At 31.8% G+C, this 16,914-nt stretch overlaps 1 protein-coding gene and 1 long non-coding RNA gene across 2 annotated transcripts; one reads left to right on the top strand and one right to left on the bottom strand.

The window, feature by feature from the left end:
* Positions 1–12,081: 12,081 nt before the first annotated feature.
* Positions 12,082–13,596, bottom strand: LOC107161333 (chromobox protein homolog 3-like). The gene is made up of 3 exons (XM_015507696.2): positions 13,452–13,596; positions 13,169–13,372; positions 12,082–12,427 (listed from the first exon to the last, which is right to left on the bottom strand). The coding sequence occupies exons 2-3, from the start codon at positions 13,218–13,220 to the stop codon at positions 12,231–12,233; spliced, it is 249 nt and encodes an 82-aa protein (XP_015363182.2). The 5' UTR covers positions 13,221–13,372; positions 13,452–13,596; the 3' UTR covers positions 12,082–12,230.
* A 91-nt stretch (positions 13,597–13,687) lies between these two features.
* Positions 13,688–16,449, top strand: LOC149056221 (uncharacterized). The gene is made up of 2 exons (XR_016191656.1): positions 13,688–16,090; positions 16,169–16,449. It is a non-coding gene; the product is annotated as an uncharacterized LOC149056221 (long non-coding RNA).
* Positions 16,450–16,914: the final 465 nt, after the last annotated feature.

Below are 16,914 nucleotides of genomic sequence, written 5' to 3'. Positions count from 1 at the left end.
TTTACAATATTAATATATAGTGTATAGTATAACAAAACATATGATGAATATTTAGTTTAGTGATTACATATTATTTAAACCTAGATATAGTATAAGTATAGTTTACAATATATTAAATATAATTATATTTAGACTGAATTAACAGTGAACAATTAAAAACATTGAAACAAAACAAAAAATACATTTTAAATAATCAAACATTAAATGCTGATTTAATATTATTTATATTAAAAAAAACAAATCTAAGTTAACTGAATTTGCAATAGACATCAGTGAATTTATTGGGGAGGAAAAAGAATAATTGGTTCGTATATTTTTCAAAGTGAATAAATCGTTATTTCTAGTTAAATTAATGTTTGCTTTAAAATTTAGTCTTTCTAGTATTTCTTGGCATTCAATTTTGTTATTTAATAAATTTAAAAAAAAATGTAAGCTAGATATTTTCTACGATTTCTCAAAGTAGGTATGTTGAAAAAACCAGATATTCCCTCATAACCTGAATGTGAAAGGCATTCTACATTACATTAGAAGGATTCTAAACGTAAAAAAGAATTTTGAAGGGAATCAAGAGTTTGATTTAGAATTAAGGAATTAGGAGACCAAATAAAAGTAGCATATTCTAGTTGAGAATGTACAATAGAAAAATAAATGTTTTTTAATGCGAAATGATTGTTAAAATTTGAACATTGTCGTTTCAAGAATCCTAACTTTGAAGATGCTTTATTTTTTTATTTTATTGATATGTTGTTTAAAATTAATTTTTGTGTCGAAAAATACACCTAAATCATTTTTTAAATATACACGTTGGATTTCAAGGTTTAAAAATTTGTAATTAAAATCAAGAATGGTTTTTTTTTGAGAGAATGAGATAATTGAACATTTATTTATATTTAGTTCCATGCCGTTATTTGTGCACCAATCGCAAAATGCGTCTAAATCTGAGTGTAACTTCAAGGCATCAGAAACGGAGCAAATAGTTTTATATAATTTAGCGTCATCAGCAAAAAGTAGAATATTTGTATGTTTTAGTGAAGAAAAAATATCATTTATGTATAACAGAAAGTGGAGAAATGTGGTCTCCTTGTGGTACCTCGGAAGTTATAGAAATCGGATTTGAGAAAAAATCATTATATTTTACAATTTGAAATATTTCTGTTAAAAATGAAGAAAACCATGTTGTTCTTTGATAATAATGTTTTTTAATATAGGGAATAGTTTGTCATTTATTAATTTTGTAAATATCTTAGGTATGATTGATATTTTTGAGATAGGACGATAATTTAAAACGGATGAACGATCTCCTTTTTTAAATAACGCGGAAATATAAACTATTTTAAAAAATGATGGAAAAATTCCAGATGATAACGACTGTTTGAATAAGTAGTGAATTGGATATGATAATATGAAGCGGCAATTATAAAGAAATTTAGGAGATATATCATCTGGACCTGGACATAGATTTATATTTAGATTGTCTAATTCGTTGAAAATATCCATTAAAGAAATGTCAATATATTGCAAATATTTGGTATTGAATTTGGAAAGTTATGTTTGTAATTTGGATTTGTTAAAGGTGATGTGTATGAAAAATATTCTTTAAACATGTCTACTATGGATTGTCCATCGCTTGCCTCTTTGTCATTTAATTAAATTTGGAAGGTGATTTTTAGGTTTTTTATCGTTAAAAAATTTACAGAAGTATTTGGGATTTGATATTACATTATATTGAACATTTCTTAAATATGTAGAATAGTCTATATGTCTTAATTTTTGCATTTAGTTCTTAGATTTGAAAATTTTATGTAATTTGAATAAGATTTTAAATATTTAAAATTATAACGAGCTTTTTTTTTGATTAATTAGTGATTTAAGTTCATTACTAAACCATATAGGATATGAAGAGTTGCGTTTAATGTAAGTTGGCACAAAGCTATTAATTATGTTAGATAATAACGATTAGAATAATGAAATATTTGATTTTATATTATTTTCTAAAAATATTTCCACCAATTAATCGACGCCAGTGATAAATGTATTTGATAGTAATTTGCTTTTTCCCAATCATATAAAATTTCATTATATTTTAAATCTTTTATTTTTAAAAGTGAAACAACACAACTTATTTCAAGAGGAAGGTGATATAAATCAACATTTACTACAGGAAACTTATTTAAAATTACATTATTAGATTTATTATTTGATATAACATAGTCAAGAATATCATTTTTTGAATTGCAAATATTATTAAATTGAAAAATATTTAAGAAGGAAATGTTGTCGAAAAAGAAATTTTTTGTATTTGTTAAAGTGGCTGAGGGAATATTAAAATCGCCAACTAAAATGATATCTGAGTTGGGATAGTTATAATATATATCGTTTATTATTTTAAAATATTTTGAGTATACTTCTATAGCTGCTCTGTTAGGAATATAAATTGAGCTTATAATAACGGTTTTATCTTCAAATTTTATTAATACAATAACCATTTCTAACGTATTATCGGATATATTAATACATCGAGAATATAATTTGTTATCAACAGCGATAAGTACTCCGCCACCTCTAGTAAGATTACTAATTGTAAGTATTTCAATTTTCTATCACATCGATAAATATTATATTCATTAAAACCTAATTCTGAACTATTTATATTTTTAGATAACCAGGTTTCAGCAAAAGCATAGACGTTGAAGCAAGATAAGGGAATGCGGGAGTTTAACATATGGGTTTTTGTGTTTAAACCACGTACATTTTGATAATAGATTGAAATAGTAAATGTATTTGACTTAACATGTTTTTTGAATTAATAATTTGTGGATTACCTTTTATGTATTTAATTATAATATTAGTTTCTCCTTTTTCGCGACGTGATTCGAGTTCTTTCCGAAGTAGTGCCATTTGTTCTCTTTGTTTGATAGTTCGATGTGATGAAAAACGTAGGTCTTTAAAATCTGGAGAATGACGTAGAATTGATTGTGCACGTAATGCTTCAAAGATAGATTTTGTATCCGTAAGAGTTATTTTTAACGGGCGTGTTCGATCTGAAGGTTTTCCTAAACGGTTGAAAAGTATAGGACTATAGTCTACCTTAATTTCTTTGAATATAAGTTTCAAATTTTCACCATCGGATTTTGTGTGATATTTAAATTTTCTGGTAAGTTATACAAGATTATATTTTGAGCTCTTGATTGTGTATCAGCTAATTCATTTAATATATTTAATTCATCCAATTGAGTGGTTAAAGTAGTTTTTTCAATTTCTATTAATCTGTTCTCAAGTTCAGAAATTTTAGTTTTTAAAAATGAATTTTCAGTAGCTAGTTTATTTATTTCAGTAGATAAATCATCAAATCGTTTATCAAAACTTTTTAAAGTTTTATTTTGTTCATTCATTGAAGTGATCATTTTATTTTGTGTAGACTTTACTTCATTTAAAGATTTTAATATAGAATCCAATTGATCTTGCATTGTTGAAGACATAATAATAATGATAAAAAAGAAAAAAGATAATTTATAAGATACTAGGCATAATACGATATCACTGATAGGTAATAATATAAATTATGCACTGCACAACATAGTCGTATGACTGTATTTAACCTTTAGTGACGCGCGCGGGGTAATTATTTACCCCAGTCTATTTTTAAAATGCTATCAAATATTCTTTGGGTTTTCCACACTCATGCGGGTCATGCTATCTTATAGTCACTATCATACAATCATAAAAACGTAACAATCTGGATTTAATTACAATCAGTACGTGAGTAATCGTTGACTAAATTGGTTGTGTTTGTAGTTCGGTAAAAATTTACCCCGCGCGCGCTTATTTTTATTAAATTATAGTCGTTTTTTGTAAGTATGGACGAATTAGAACGCCGGCGTATTGCATGCCTATTGGATGACATAAGTGACGAGGAATTGTGGGGTGGTACATCTTATAATATATTTCTTTACATTATCTAATAATGTAAAGAAAAAAGTGTTTTTATATTAACGGAAAATAATTACCCCACGCGCGCAACTATATGGTCTGATACCGCGCGCGTCACTAAAGGTTAAACGAATGTTACATGGATATTCCGACAGCTTCGAACGTGCAGCTATCCATATCATTTCAAATAACACTGGACATTTATTGGTATCAAAAACTAGGGTTGCACCACTGAAAAGGATCACTATACCTAGGCTGGAATTATGTGGTGCTATACTGAGCACAAATGATGCACTCATTGATGGAATCACTCCAATTACAAACGGATACAATAACAATGTGGACAGACTCCACGGTAACACTACAATGGATTCAAGGTGACGCCAACAAATGGATCACTTTTGTATCAAACCGAATGTCTAATACAGTCATTAGTTCCAAGAGCTGAATGGCGACATGTACGTTCTGCAGACAACCCTGCTGACCTGGCGTCCAGAGGAGCTTCAGGTGATCAGATCATAAATAACCATTTGTGGTGGCATAGACCCAGCTGACTCTCTGAAAAGGATAAATGGCCAGACATAAATTATTTAAAAACTACAACGGTTTCAGATACAACTGAAAAGTTAAGACATCCACCTACTGTTACTGTATCATTGTTAAGCAATATTGATCCAATAGGGCAAGACTTATTGATGAAATACTCAAATTATGAACGCCTCAACCACATCGCTGCTTACATCTATCGATTCTGTTACAATTGCAAAACACCAAGGCGACTGTCAGGACATATTACTGCACCAGAATATAACCGAGGTGTACTTTTCTGGATCCGTATCGCACAACACTCTGTATTTAGCGATGAAATAAAACCAATTGCAACTATAATAGTGTGTTAGGTAGTCTTGATCCTTTCATTGATAATAAAGGTTTGCTACGCGTTGGTGGAAGACCTCGGCATGCTAACATATCCTATGGTCAGAAGTATCCAATTTTGTTACCTAAAAATCATCCATATATATATATATTTAATTATAAAACATGTTCATTTATATTACTTACATTCCATTCTTGAAGTAACTATGTTAGTTATTTGACAAAAATATTGGTTAATTCAGTGTCACAGTACTATCAAGAAGGTTATACATGGCTGTATACCATGTGCACGTTCTCAAAAGGAATTGTGTCAACAAATAATGACTGATCTCCCTGCAGCTCGTGTTACCATGGCTTCTGTTTCGCTCAAGTTGGAGTTGGCTTTGCTGGGCCAATAACAACCAAACCTGTTGGGATCTGTACACGCACAATTAAAAAATCATACATTGCTTTATTTGTGTGTATGACTACAAAATCCATACACTTGGAGGTGGTGAATGATCTAACTACAGATGGATTTATTGCCACTCTAAAATGCCTTGTTAGTCGTCGTAGATGTCCATCTGATATCTATTCTGACAACGAACGGCACTAACTTTGTGGGTGCAAATAATAAATTAAAGGTTTTTTGTCTTTCCAATAATGAATTTCAAAAATGAATAACCATACATTGTGTTTCTATTAACATAAATTTGCATTTCAACCCACCAGCATCCCCACATCATGGTGGTTTATGGGAAGCTAATATAAAGAGTACTAAAGTCATTCTCTACAAAAACATGGGAACCATTGTATTTACCTTTGAAGAAAATACAAATGTTGTCAAATAGAAGCTATATTATAGTCGACCGTTGTGTGCACTTGATGACGGTACTGTATTGACACCAGGCGACTTCATTATTGAACTCCACTGTTAGCTGTTCCTGATGATGACACTGGGCGTATTGTCAACCATCGGAAGTGCTGGAACATTTTACAAAGAATCACCCAGACTTATTGAAAACAGTGGTCAAATACTAATCTGAATAATCTGCAACAACGATCCAAATGGCGCAAACCTCGAGATGATTTGGCTGTCGGAGATATAGTTATACTACGTGACACTGGAACACCTTCTACTCAATGGCCCATGGCGCGTGTCGTCAAAGTATTCACCAATCCCGCGGACAATCATGTACGAGTTGTACGCATACGCACCTCAAAAACTGAACTTAAACGTTCTATTACTAAACTAGTCAAACTTCCTACCTACTGAACATTGAGTTCCTAAATTTATATAAAGTATTATGTTTTAGTTAAATTTTCTTTTATAATTTTAATATTTTATAATTTTCCTTTATAACGCTCATTTTATAATGTTTATATTTTATATTTTTATCGTTTTGAGACTAGTGCTCAAGGTGGGCGATGTTTGAATAATTTGTTATTATCATATCTTATCATATACCTTAATATTAGCACAGAACAAACAGAAGGGAATCATATTTCATTTAACATAGGCTCTTATGGGAGATGATAAAACTAGACATTTCTAGAATTTAAACGTGCTGCCACGTACCGGGAATTTCCCTTTTTTTCTATATACCGTGCAACACTGTTTATTCGAAAATCGACAGAACATCAGAACGTGTTAGCCATGACGTGTTGTACTGTGGAAGTTGTTTTTGTTATGAGTGGAATTGCAGATTAACAGTGAAGCCACAAACCACAGAAAACTTAAAATTAAGGGAATTTCTCGGTACGTGGCAGCACGTTTAAAATCTAGAGATGTCGGACGGTTTTTCAATGAGCCTTAGGATTCCCTTCTGTTTGTTCTGTGATATTAGCTTATTAACCATGTATATCTTTTAAGGTTATGTTTATATTTTTTTCGTGATTTATTACCACAGAACAAATAGAAGGGAATCCTAAGGCTCATCGAAAAACCGTCTGACATTTCTAGATTTCAAACGTGCTGCCACGTACCGAGAAATTCCCTTAATTTTAAGTTTTCTGTGGTTTGTGGCTACACTGTTAATCTGCAATTCCACTCATAACAACAACAACTTACACAGTACAACACGTCATGGCTAACACGTTCGGACGTTCTGTGTTATTACACGCTCATTTTGATTTGATGTTATGTTTTTTTTTATCTTTACACAATACAGTCCACATTCAAAAGAACAAACCTCATGTTCTTTTTTACATACAAAATACTTTTTTTGTATCTAACCTAACCTTTTTTTTTCAATTTCTAACTGACAACGCCGCGGGAATTACTTTCGCATTGCTAACCTAATCTTTTTTTTCAAAGGTATCGGAAAATAAGTGTGGGACCAATTTTTCAGTCATTTCACCCCTTGGCTGCCATCATTTATTGATAAAAAAATTACAATATTTTACAAATTAAAAACATTATATAGTATTATACACACATTTGGGGGCTTTTAACTGCCCTGGGGTGCACTCGGACATACAATATATTAACTTAACTATTTGTTTGATGAAGTCGTTGTTGTTGTGGGGTAGCTTTTCTTCTGCACTTCTCTGCTTCTTTGCGACTTCGTATCTGGTATATTATAGTCGTTAACGATGTCCCAGTTTTTCCTAGAAGTCAGCATGGTTTCAATAATGGTCTCTGGTTCTAGACTTTTGCCTAGGGCTTCTCGGCGGTGTTCTCCAGCTGTGACATGCGTCACATATAAATACTATGTAGAATGCGTTGTCCATAGGTTCTTATAGTACTAGCACTCGGAAGTATCGAGCTTTAGGTAATCTGTATAGTAATCATGCCCACTTGGTACCTTGGTTCGGTGGAAGTTTACCTCTCCATGTCTGTGGCTGATCAATCGTCCGATTTCAGTATTAAGCGGTGGGTCCATCTACCGCTCTAGCTGATTTTCCACTCTACTGTGAGGCGCACACTTCTCTTGGGGGAGGAGACTAAGGTTTCGTCATGCGTCATAAAGCTGTTTCCTGTCTCTAGCCAGGAAGTCCAGAAGAGCAATTCCAAAGTCAGCGTACCAGTTTGGGCCTTCCGCTCTGTTGAATTCGCTGGCAAGCACAGTCTGCAGATTTTTATGCTGCAGTCTGGTGCATCAGGGTCTGACTCGCTTCACAGCAGTTCAGGTTTATCTCGATAAATTTAGTCATTTTTTTGGAGTATTTGGTGTCAGTGACCTTTACTGATTAATTCTCTCTGTTTATAGTCGGTCTCCCCTTAACCTTTGTGAGCTGATACGCTGGGCATTTTCTGCTGCCCTGGTAGTGGTTGGATGCCTCCTTTAGATCAATGAAGGCAGAGCAATTTGGAGAGCGTTTGCAGTCGGATGCCATGTGGGCTATCAAAGCACAGAGGCTGCAAGCGTTATTGTGGTCGGGTCCTTCACATTTATGACTTGTGAGTCTGTACCCCAGATAACGGAAGCATCTAGGAACAGTGTCTTTTAGCTTAAACTCTTGCGTTGATCCAACCAATCTTTAATCGTCTGTTTTGACCAAGTGAAGCGCATCAATGCTCTTCAGCCCGACAGTGGCTCGTTGGGTCCCCAAAATGGACTGCCAGATATTTTTCACCTTGACTGACTAATCGTCAGGAGTGAATCCTAGAGCGTTTCAGACGCTTAGTTCAACATCGGCATCCGATATGATATAACACTGTCCAGATCTTGGATACTGATGTTGTCATAATTAACAAGGTCCCGTATAGCTACGCTGCTTCCTATTTTTGTATTCAGCTCCTCGGCTTTCTTCATGTATTCGTGGCTTAGCCTGATCAGTATCCCCTTGTTTCGGCTTTCGGTGATGGAAGACATCTGATCCCCGATAGCCTCTATATTGACGCTCTGCTTAATTTCCCTCAGGATATCATGGTTAGGTTCGCCGTTTCCGAGCTTAACCGCGATGGAGTTTGGGAGTGGTCTTTTGGTCTTCCTCCTACTTCTTTTTTCCACAGCTTTCCTTTGGCTTTTTCTCTCTCCATTTTTGTCCGGCTTGGAGTTGGAAAGTCCACGCCGTCAAAGTCCATGTGTGTCTTCCATGACGTCTGGTTTGTTGCAATAAGGCGATTCCCACGACGTGGATGTTTGCATTTTAGCCTGTGAAGCGTAAGAAGGGACTAATGATGACTTCAACAGCTTGATGTCCTCTTGTTGTTTAGCGAAAGAGAACTTAAGTCCCTAGCAGACTTTCAGGATCGTTTCTTGTTTCGCAAGGTTGGACCACGTTCCGTGCTTGCCTTGACTTGCACCTTTTCCACTTCGTTAAAGGCTACGTTGAGGCTATTCTTGTTCATTCTTAATGTTTCCACAGCTTCGGCAACTGCGTCTATTATTGCTTCACTCACCCACGGTGACTTAGATTTCTCCTTCACTGCCTGAAAATAGTAATTACTCTCTAGAAGCACGTTTAGTATTTTGGTTAATTGTTTAACCAAGTTCTTCATGTTTGACATCGCCGAAAATGAGGCCGGGCTCTTTCATTCTCTTCTTCAAGGATGCAAGTTTAGCTTTAAGTTTGGACTCATCATTACTGTTTTGGGCAGGGTGACAATCGGAGACTTGCGTTCCAACTGTTTCAACACTAGTAATTGGTAAAGTAACAGGGGCCTGACTGTCCACCCCTGCACTTTCATAGTTTTATGATGACGACCGAAGTGGGCCCGTTCCGCTGGTGCCGTATTTTACCTCGGATCCACCTACTTCTGTCAGCACCTGGTAGATCGAATCCCCTGGTGCTGTACATAATTATCTGTTATCAAAGTCCACTTGTAGTTTTTTGAAGGGTGCCTCTCGAACTTAACCTAACCTATTTGTATCTTTTAGATAAAAACAAAATTTTTTATTCATTTACTGTAAGTACCTATATTTTTAATGATTCATTATATGATCAATCTCATAGTTTTGTAAATAAAAAAAGTGGTTTATTGATTAAGAATACATTTTTGATTAGTAGGTAATACAATTTTATGACTTATTTAATTTTTCTAGGGCTTATTTGAATGCATTTTTATTGTTTATAAGGTCATAAATATCCTAACCCTAGTTATCAAAATGAAAAGGTTACAAATATTAAAAATAAAATTTGTCACTTGAATATTTGAGAAAAAAATGTATGGCTGTTGCCAATGACTAAAACTATCATCATTAAGATGGGTTGCCTCAAGTGTAACCAAAAAATAAATAAAGCTGTAAATAGATCTACTAAGAGTTAGACTTACTTATTAGTTATTAGTTATTGATCAATAAATTATTCCTTAAATTATTAATTTAATAATGCATATAATTTTGAATGTTATACTAAAATTAAATTAATTAAAAATAATTCATTTATCTATTATATTATGATCTAGGTTTTACCTTTGATTAGTGATTTAAAGTAAAATATAAACAACAAACCATTAATATAATAATATAACCTCAAATTAATTCATAAAAAATAATCAGCCTATTGGTTATAATTACTGGTGAATTGTGAGTAGTCATAAGTCAAATGTGCTGTCTGAAAGTTGAGGTTATCTTGTAATAGTATAATGCTGATTTTTTTTTCCAAATATCGGGCAGAATGGATCCCAGTTAGATCTTGCCTCATTGGTTTTATGACAAAATATTCTATGACCATTAAATGTTTGCTCTAGTGTTCCATAACTTAAAAAAATGTATCAAATAGTTTTTCTTACTATTAAGAATGGTTAATGAAAAATTAGTAATTATTTGATCAGCTAGATTTTGACAAAGCCAAGATTATGAAAACATAAGTCCTAGACTTATAAGTCTTATTGTAGTGGTGTTCGGTTGGTTGTTTGTTCTTTTAGTCTCATGGTGTATTTCAATTAATCTAAAAGCAGTCATTAATTAAATTAACACATCTCTCAATACCTAATATAAAATATTAATATACACTAAACACTATGTATATGTAATTATAATTACCTAACTATTGAAACAAATGTTTCATTGACGAGAATGTCAAAAAAACTAAATAAAATTAATTGAAGTAGATATTGAATAACATATCTTTGATAATAGGTTAAAAATACGTGAAAAAGCTACACAGTGTCATATATGTTTATATTATACAATATTTCAGTTCTAAAATATAGAGATAAAGAGCATAATACCACCTTTCAGACTGGACTTAGCCATTCATGTAAATATATAAAAAAAAATCAAATTTCGGGGCTTCTGTACTTGGTCAATCCAATAAAATATTATTTGATGTATAAAATGAGTATTCCTCATTATGTTTTATAGTTAATACCAATTTGGTTTTATATGGTTTTCATAATTTTAATTTAAAAATAAATAGTTGTATCAATTTTCAAAGTATATACATTTAAATGATATAATACAAAAATGATCTTCAGCAAGCTGGACATATTTTTTAATTATACTTACTTATATTAGTATAAATATTTTTTGAAAATAAAAAGTGATCAACTAAAAAGTACTAAGATAATTAAGAGAAAAAAACTTCCATCATAAGTTACTATGGACAGGCATTCCTTATCTTACTATAACTATAGTCGAGCCTCGGATGTCTAGACGCAGCGAATAAAAGATTATTTTAGACAATTTTTTCTTCATATTGAAGGCTCTGGAAATGATAAACCTGTGGTCTCAAATTCTTAAACCATACTTAAATTTACCATGCACAATAGGAAATGATTATAAATAATTATTAAAAAGAAAACGGTTTATCCTTATACTAAGATCAACCTGTATCTGATAATTGATTACCTATTAAGTGTTAACAAACTTTATTTAGAACTATATTATGAATAATATAATAATATTTTTTAGGTAAGTTATATGGTGTTCTATTAAATATTGGCTACAAGTAACTTAATGCATGATGCATATCATTAATAATCTATCACTAAAAATTGAGATGTTAAATAACTAGAAGTGAATTGGTTGTACAGTGACAGTATACCATGTAACCCAAAAAGCCTTTCATTGCATAATAATATACACTGCATACATAAAATATCAATTAGATAGGTATTTAAATTTGTGCACAGGCCTAGTATGACTCAGTGGTTAGCCTCATTGCTCAGTCACAAATGTGTTCTGATGTTAAGCATCGACCAAAATCTCTAGATTCTAGATAAATGACTACGTGGGTTTTAGTGACCTTCCTTACCCCACATACAAGTGTTCCTCAACTAACCATGGCCACCATATAAAATGCTAATGGTCATATTAGCCAATGCTTAAAATCAATAATTATAAGAAAAAAAAAGTGTGTAGAATAACTTGAACTAAATTATAAATATTAATAACAAGTACAAAATAATAAAATACATATAAATGTTTATTTTAAAATGTAATGGTAAATCATATAATTAGTAGTAACATTAAATATAATGAATGTTGATATAATGTAATACATCATTTTTAAATTTCTCAAAACATTAAAAACACAATTTTAATAGAGATATATCATTTTTCTTTTTTAAACAAATTATTTTTAGCCTTGTAATCATTCAGAATCTTAGGACAATTAACCAGATTCTCTTCAGGTTCCCATGTATTCTCATTCAACCCCCAGTTTTTCCATTTAATAAAATACAGAATTTTTTTATTTAATATTTGATGGAAGATTATTTTTTCCACTTCATACTCGTTAGAATTTGTACCTGAAAAATATATGATATGTGATACTATATTTTATATAAAATTGAATAGGTTAAAACAGGCTTACAGGCATTTTAAACTATAAACATTTCTGGTCAATCCAAATTTTAATTTTAATATTTAAAGTACTAATAACAGATTTTTATTAAATTTATCTAATTTATAAATTTAATTATTAAAAAAAAAAACTTGTGTACCAAACAATAACAATATTACATATTGCCGTACACAAATACACAGCTGTGTCCATGCTGTCAATTACACGAGTACAACTGTGAAGTGTGAGATAGGTAACAATTTGCTTGGTTTTTGATTATGATATTAGGCCTAAAGAATGTCATCAAATTCTTAACTAAATGCAGAAAAATAATAACTAAAAAAAAGTGTGATTTTTATTAATCCCCCTAATTAGTTCAGACTTGACTATTACAAGGCAGTCGATCTGGCTATTTAGCTTGAACACTCACACACATTTATGGCAAAAATGATTGTTAGATAAATGCCAACCATACCATTTTCTTGTTGAACACTGTCCAATCATACATTTATTTATTCTTAATATACCTATTACTAAACTTTTATAATATTTACTATTGTTAATATGATTGCCATAAATTAGGTGTAATTGTTTGATATTCAAAAAAAAAATATATAAAATAATCAAGGACAGACGATCATAACCGAAACTCAAAACCGCCACTGTTTATATCATGAAGTTTTAATATCCAAAATGAACGTCTTACCGTTGGACATATTGGCTGGCTGGGCCGCTGGATCAGACGAGCAGTGGAACATGTTAATGGTTATCTTGATGACTGATGAGTGAACGTCGACGGGTCAATGTTTAAGTCAGTGGAGACGTTTAGCGGCGTCAGTGCTGATCATTCGATGTATACATGCGAGGGCGAATTGGAGTCGCGGAGCTGATCTGCATCAAACCGGCGTGCCTGGAGAATAATAACGATCAACGACCGAGTTGCGTGGTATACTGTCAACATTTACTTCTGTCTACTCATCGGTACTTACAACTGGTTACAACTTAACAAGTCATAACGTTTGGTATTTAGCGATAATATGCTTCTCGTCTGAGCACTGACTAGGTACTGACAATTAACAACACACTGACTATTGACAATTGACAACACTGACGAGTGACGACTGAAAAATAAATAATAATGTACAAGCCGGACGCCGGTACAGCTACAGGTTATAGCTAACAGGGTTACAGGTGACAGAAAAACTTCTCGCAGTGATGTAAGCTGTTTCAGACGACAAGCGTGTACATTTACAATAACTATTGTGAAGTTAATCTTCAGACCGAACAGTGAACACATATCGCACCTAACATATCAATTTGGTATGGACACCAATTAAACATTAAATAAATATTAGACCTATGGAAATATATTACCGTGCGTACGAGCAATCGAGTAATAACCACACGTAAAGATAGTATCAAATATATATAGCCGTCGATGTAATAACTGTGATATAATGTACTGGAAACTAGCAGTTCATCAGTGGCCTCAAAAGAATGACTAAAAAAGAGGCTAATGCGGGGGGGGGGGCAACAAAGGGTGGCCAACATGAATATGTCCACGAACTACATGTCCACATGGATAAATAAAATGATATCAAGAGCCAAAATGTTTATAAATACATTTTATATTTTTATTATTTTATCGTTAATAAGCAAATGTTGGTTTTTTTATTATTAATAAGACGTGAGCCGCAAGTTGGCCACCCCTGCATATACTATATACATTGAGGATATATAACGCCATATTCTGGGTAAAACATGAACCAATATAATATAAATGTGACTCCAAATAAAACCACAGGTAGCTCTGAAAGAGAACATTCTAGGAACCGAATGGATGGTATTGGTAACAACAAAGGAATAGTCCTTTTGTCCTTTTGCGGGTGGTCCCCCGTCACCCACCCACCATGTCATTTCCTGTAACGGCCTCATTGTCCGTTATTTAGTTTTCAATAGTGTCTGTCAGTAAAATACTAATGGTGTAGTTTTGAAATAAATTGAAGCCACGCTATATCTTATATACCTTAGATTCGACTAAACACACTGTCCAGTTTTAATCGCAGAGGTAGAAATTAAGACCGGTTTCCCGGTTCAATCGAAATTATATCGTTTTGAATTTGATCATCAACTACATCAACCGACCGCAATTTGCTTTAAAATTAACAGATAATGTATTACCTACTAAAACAAAAATACAAATTCATGACGGTCACTGTACACAAAAGTACTGCGTAGTACTCCAATTTTGTTTTAACAATGATTCTACTAAAGAAAATTTTCACTTTCCACTTTCAAATTACTTAAAATCTAAGTAACTCGATTTTATTGAAGCTGTTTGCTTGGTTGATGTGTCAGAAAAACAGCTAATCAGTTTACGATGTGATTCAGAGTTTGAAAAAACAGTGAATGAGGCAAAATATTTTGCTAAAGAAAATCAACTTACTGAAGTATACTTTAATGATTTTAGACAAAAAAAAAATTGTCTGGTGAAGAAACTGCTGATGAGGTGATAAGTTCACCTTTCATTGAGTAATAAGTATAGATGTGAAACATATTTCAAAGTGTTAGATAAAGTCTATACATCAATACAGAGTAGATTTTCTGGAGCTAGAAATATCTTAAAGATTTAACTCTTTTATCTCCAGAACGGTTGGGATATTATAGCGAAAATAACAAACCACTACCGAAAGATAGTTTTTCTAAATTTACTTCTTGAGTATCTTGTATTAATTTTGATCAAATAAAAAATAAGTATACAGTATTTTCAAAAATTTATAAAGAACTTATATCTGGTGGCAATATACCATTAAATGTTACATCAAGAATCTCCTAATGAACCAAATTCTGAAAGCGAATCTCTTACAAGTGATGACGAAACTGAACAAAACAAATTATTAAAAGAAGAAATTGGATTTGATAAAGTCTTATATATTTTATCAACTTATGATTTACAGGTAGCATTTAAAAATCTTTACATAGCATTTATGGTATTAGGAACATTAGCAGTTTCATCATCATCAGTTGAAAGGTCTTTTTTTAAGGTATACTTTTTAACCTTACTTTTTAGGTGAAGATAATTAAATCAAGGTTGCGTTCAACTATGCGCCAAGATCGACTTGAAAGTTTAATGTTGAGATGTAGGTACCCATTAATTATGAAGGTGCAATTAATGCTTATAAATATTTAATATAATTTCAAACATCTAGATTCATGATATTGAAATTAGTAGCAATATGAGATGGAAAAACCGAATTCATCAATTAAGAAAAAAACTTCGATAAATTTTATATATTTTAAGAAACTTAAATAAAATTCTGGAATTTCCAAAACTACGTCAAAGTAAACTAATAATTAATTTACTATAAAATTATTTACAACTTGTTCATACGTTATTGAATAATAATTTGTACCTAACGCTGTTTTAAATATTTTCACCCTCGTTATTGTCACTAATTTTATCATTAATCTGAGTTGGTACATAGTTTTGTTACCAACCTCACTAGACCTCTATAGTTAGAAGAATGAAAGAATGTGTCTAGAAGATTGAGGAGTGTTGGCGCTATTGATCTGAATAGAAAAAAGTCTGATTCATTACGTAATACTGAATGCAATATTACTTTTTCCGGTATTTATTTTGATTAAGAATTTAAAAAAAAATCCACATATGGAGATTGTTTTGTATATTTTGTACTTAATAACCTAGGTGATATTCAAGAAGCAAAGGAGTGGCTTAAAAATGAAGGACGTTCTGCTTTGTTTGAAGATATAAAAGAAAAATGGATATTAACCCATGAAATAAGAAAAACTGAGTTTCCTGATCTGAAACTACGCAATCTTCAACAACATGTTTATGGACTGAAAACAGAATATGACCAGCTATCTGCCATATCAACATCATCAAACTTTTGGAAACTCTACCTCCTTTTATATTGAATAACTGATTTATGCTGTACTCTTAAAATACAAAGAGATAGTTCATTTTTATTAGATTCTCTATTGTTTATGAACACAACAAATTATATTTACTTTTATCTAAAAGTACTTTAAAACCTAAATTCCACGTCATGCTTACTCATTATGGTCATATTCTAAGAAAAAATGGTCCAATTATTTTAACATCTAGTATTCGGTTTGAAGCCAAACACAAAATTCTCAAGTCATTAGCAAATGTTATCACTTGTCGGATTAATCTTGGGTATACTATAGCATATAAATTACAATTGCAAATGGTTAATCGTTTACTATTAAATAATACATTTAAAGATCAAAACTTAAAACTTGGCTTAGGAAAATGTATTTACTCTTCTTCAGAATTTTCTCCAACAATATTTACACAACTTCCTAAAGAATTAAAAATGAATTGTTTTCTAGCTTCATGGTTAGAGTTTAAAGGTATATATTATAAAAAAAAAGTTTTGGTTGTTATGGAAACAAACCTGGATGGAAGCA

Source organism: Diuraphis noxia, unplaced genomic scaffold, assembly GCF_037042655.1.
Source record: "Diuraphis noxia isolate RWA-SAM2 unplaced genomic scaffold, SU_Dnox_SAM2 contig0004, whole genome shotgun sequence".
In the NCBI taxonomy this organism is placed as follows: Eukaryota; Metazoa; Arthropoda; class Insecta; order Hemiptera; family Aphididae; genus Diuraphis; species Diuraphis noxia.
Note: the sequence above shows the minus strand (reverse complement) of the source record. Positions and strands in the feature narration are given on the sequence as shown.

Coding starts and splice junctions, on each gene's coding strand:
- LOC107161333 (XM_015507696.2), bottom strand. CDS start 13,220: ATGTTCCACTGCTCGTCTGATCCAGCGGCCCAGCCAGCCAATATGTCC. Junction 12,428..13,168: donor GCCAGCCAATATGTCCAACG/GTAAGACGTTCA, acceptor TATATTTTTCAG/GTACAAATTCTAACGAGTAT.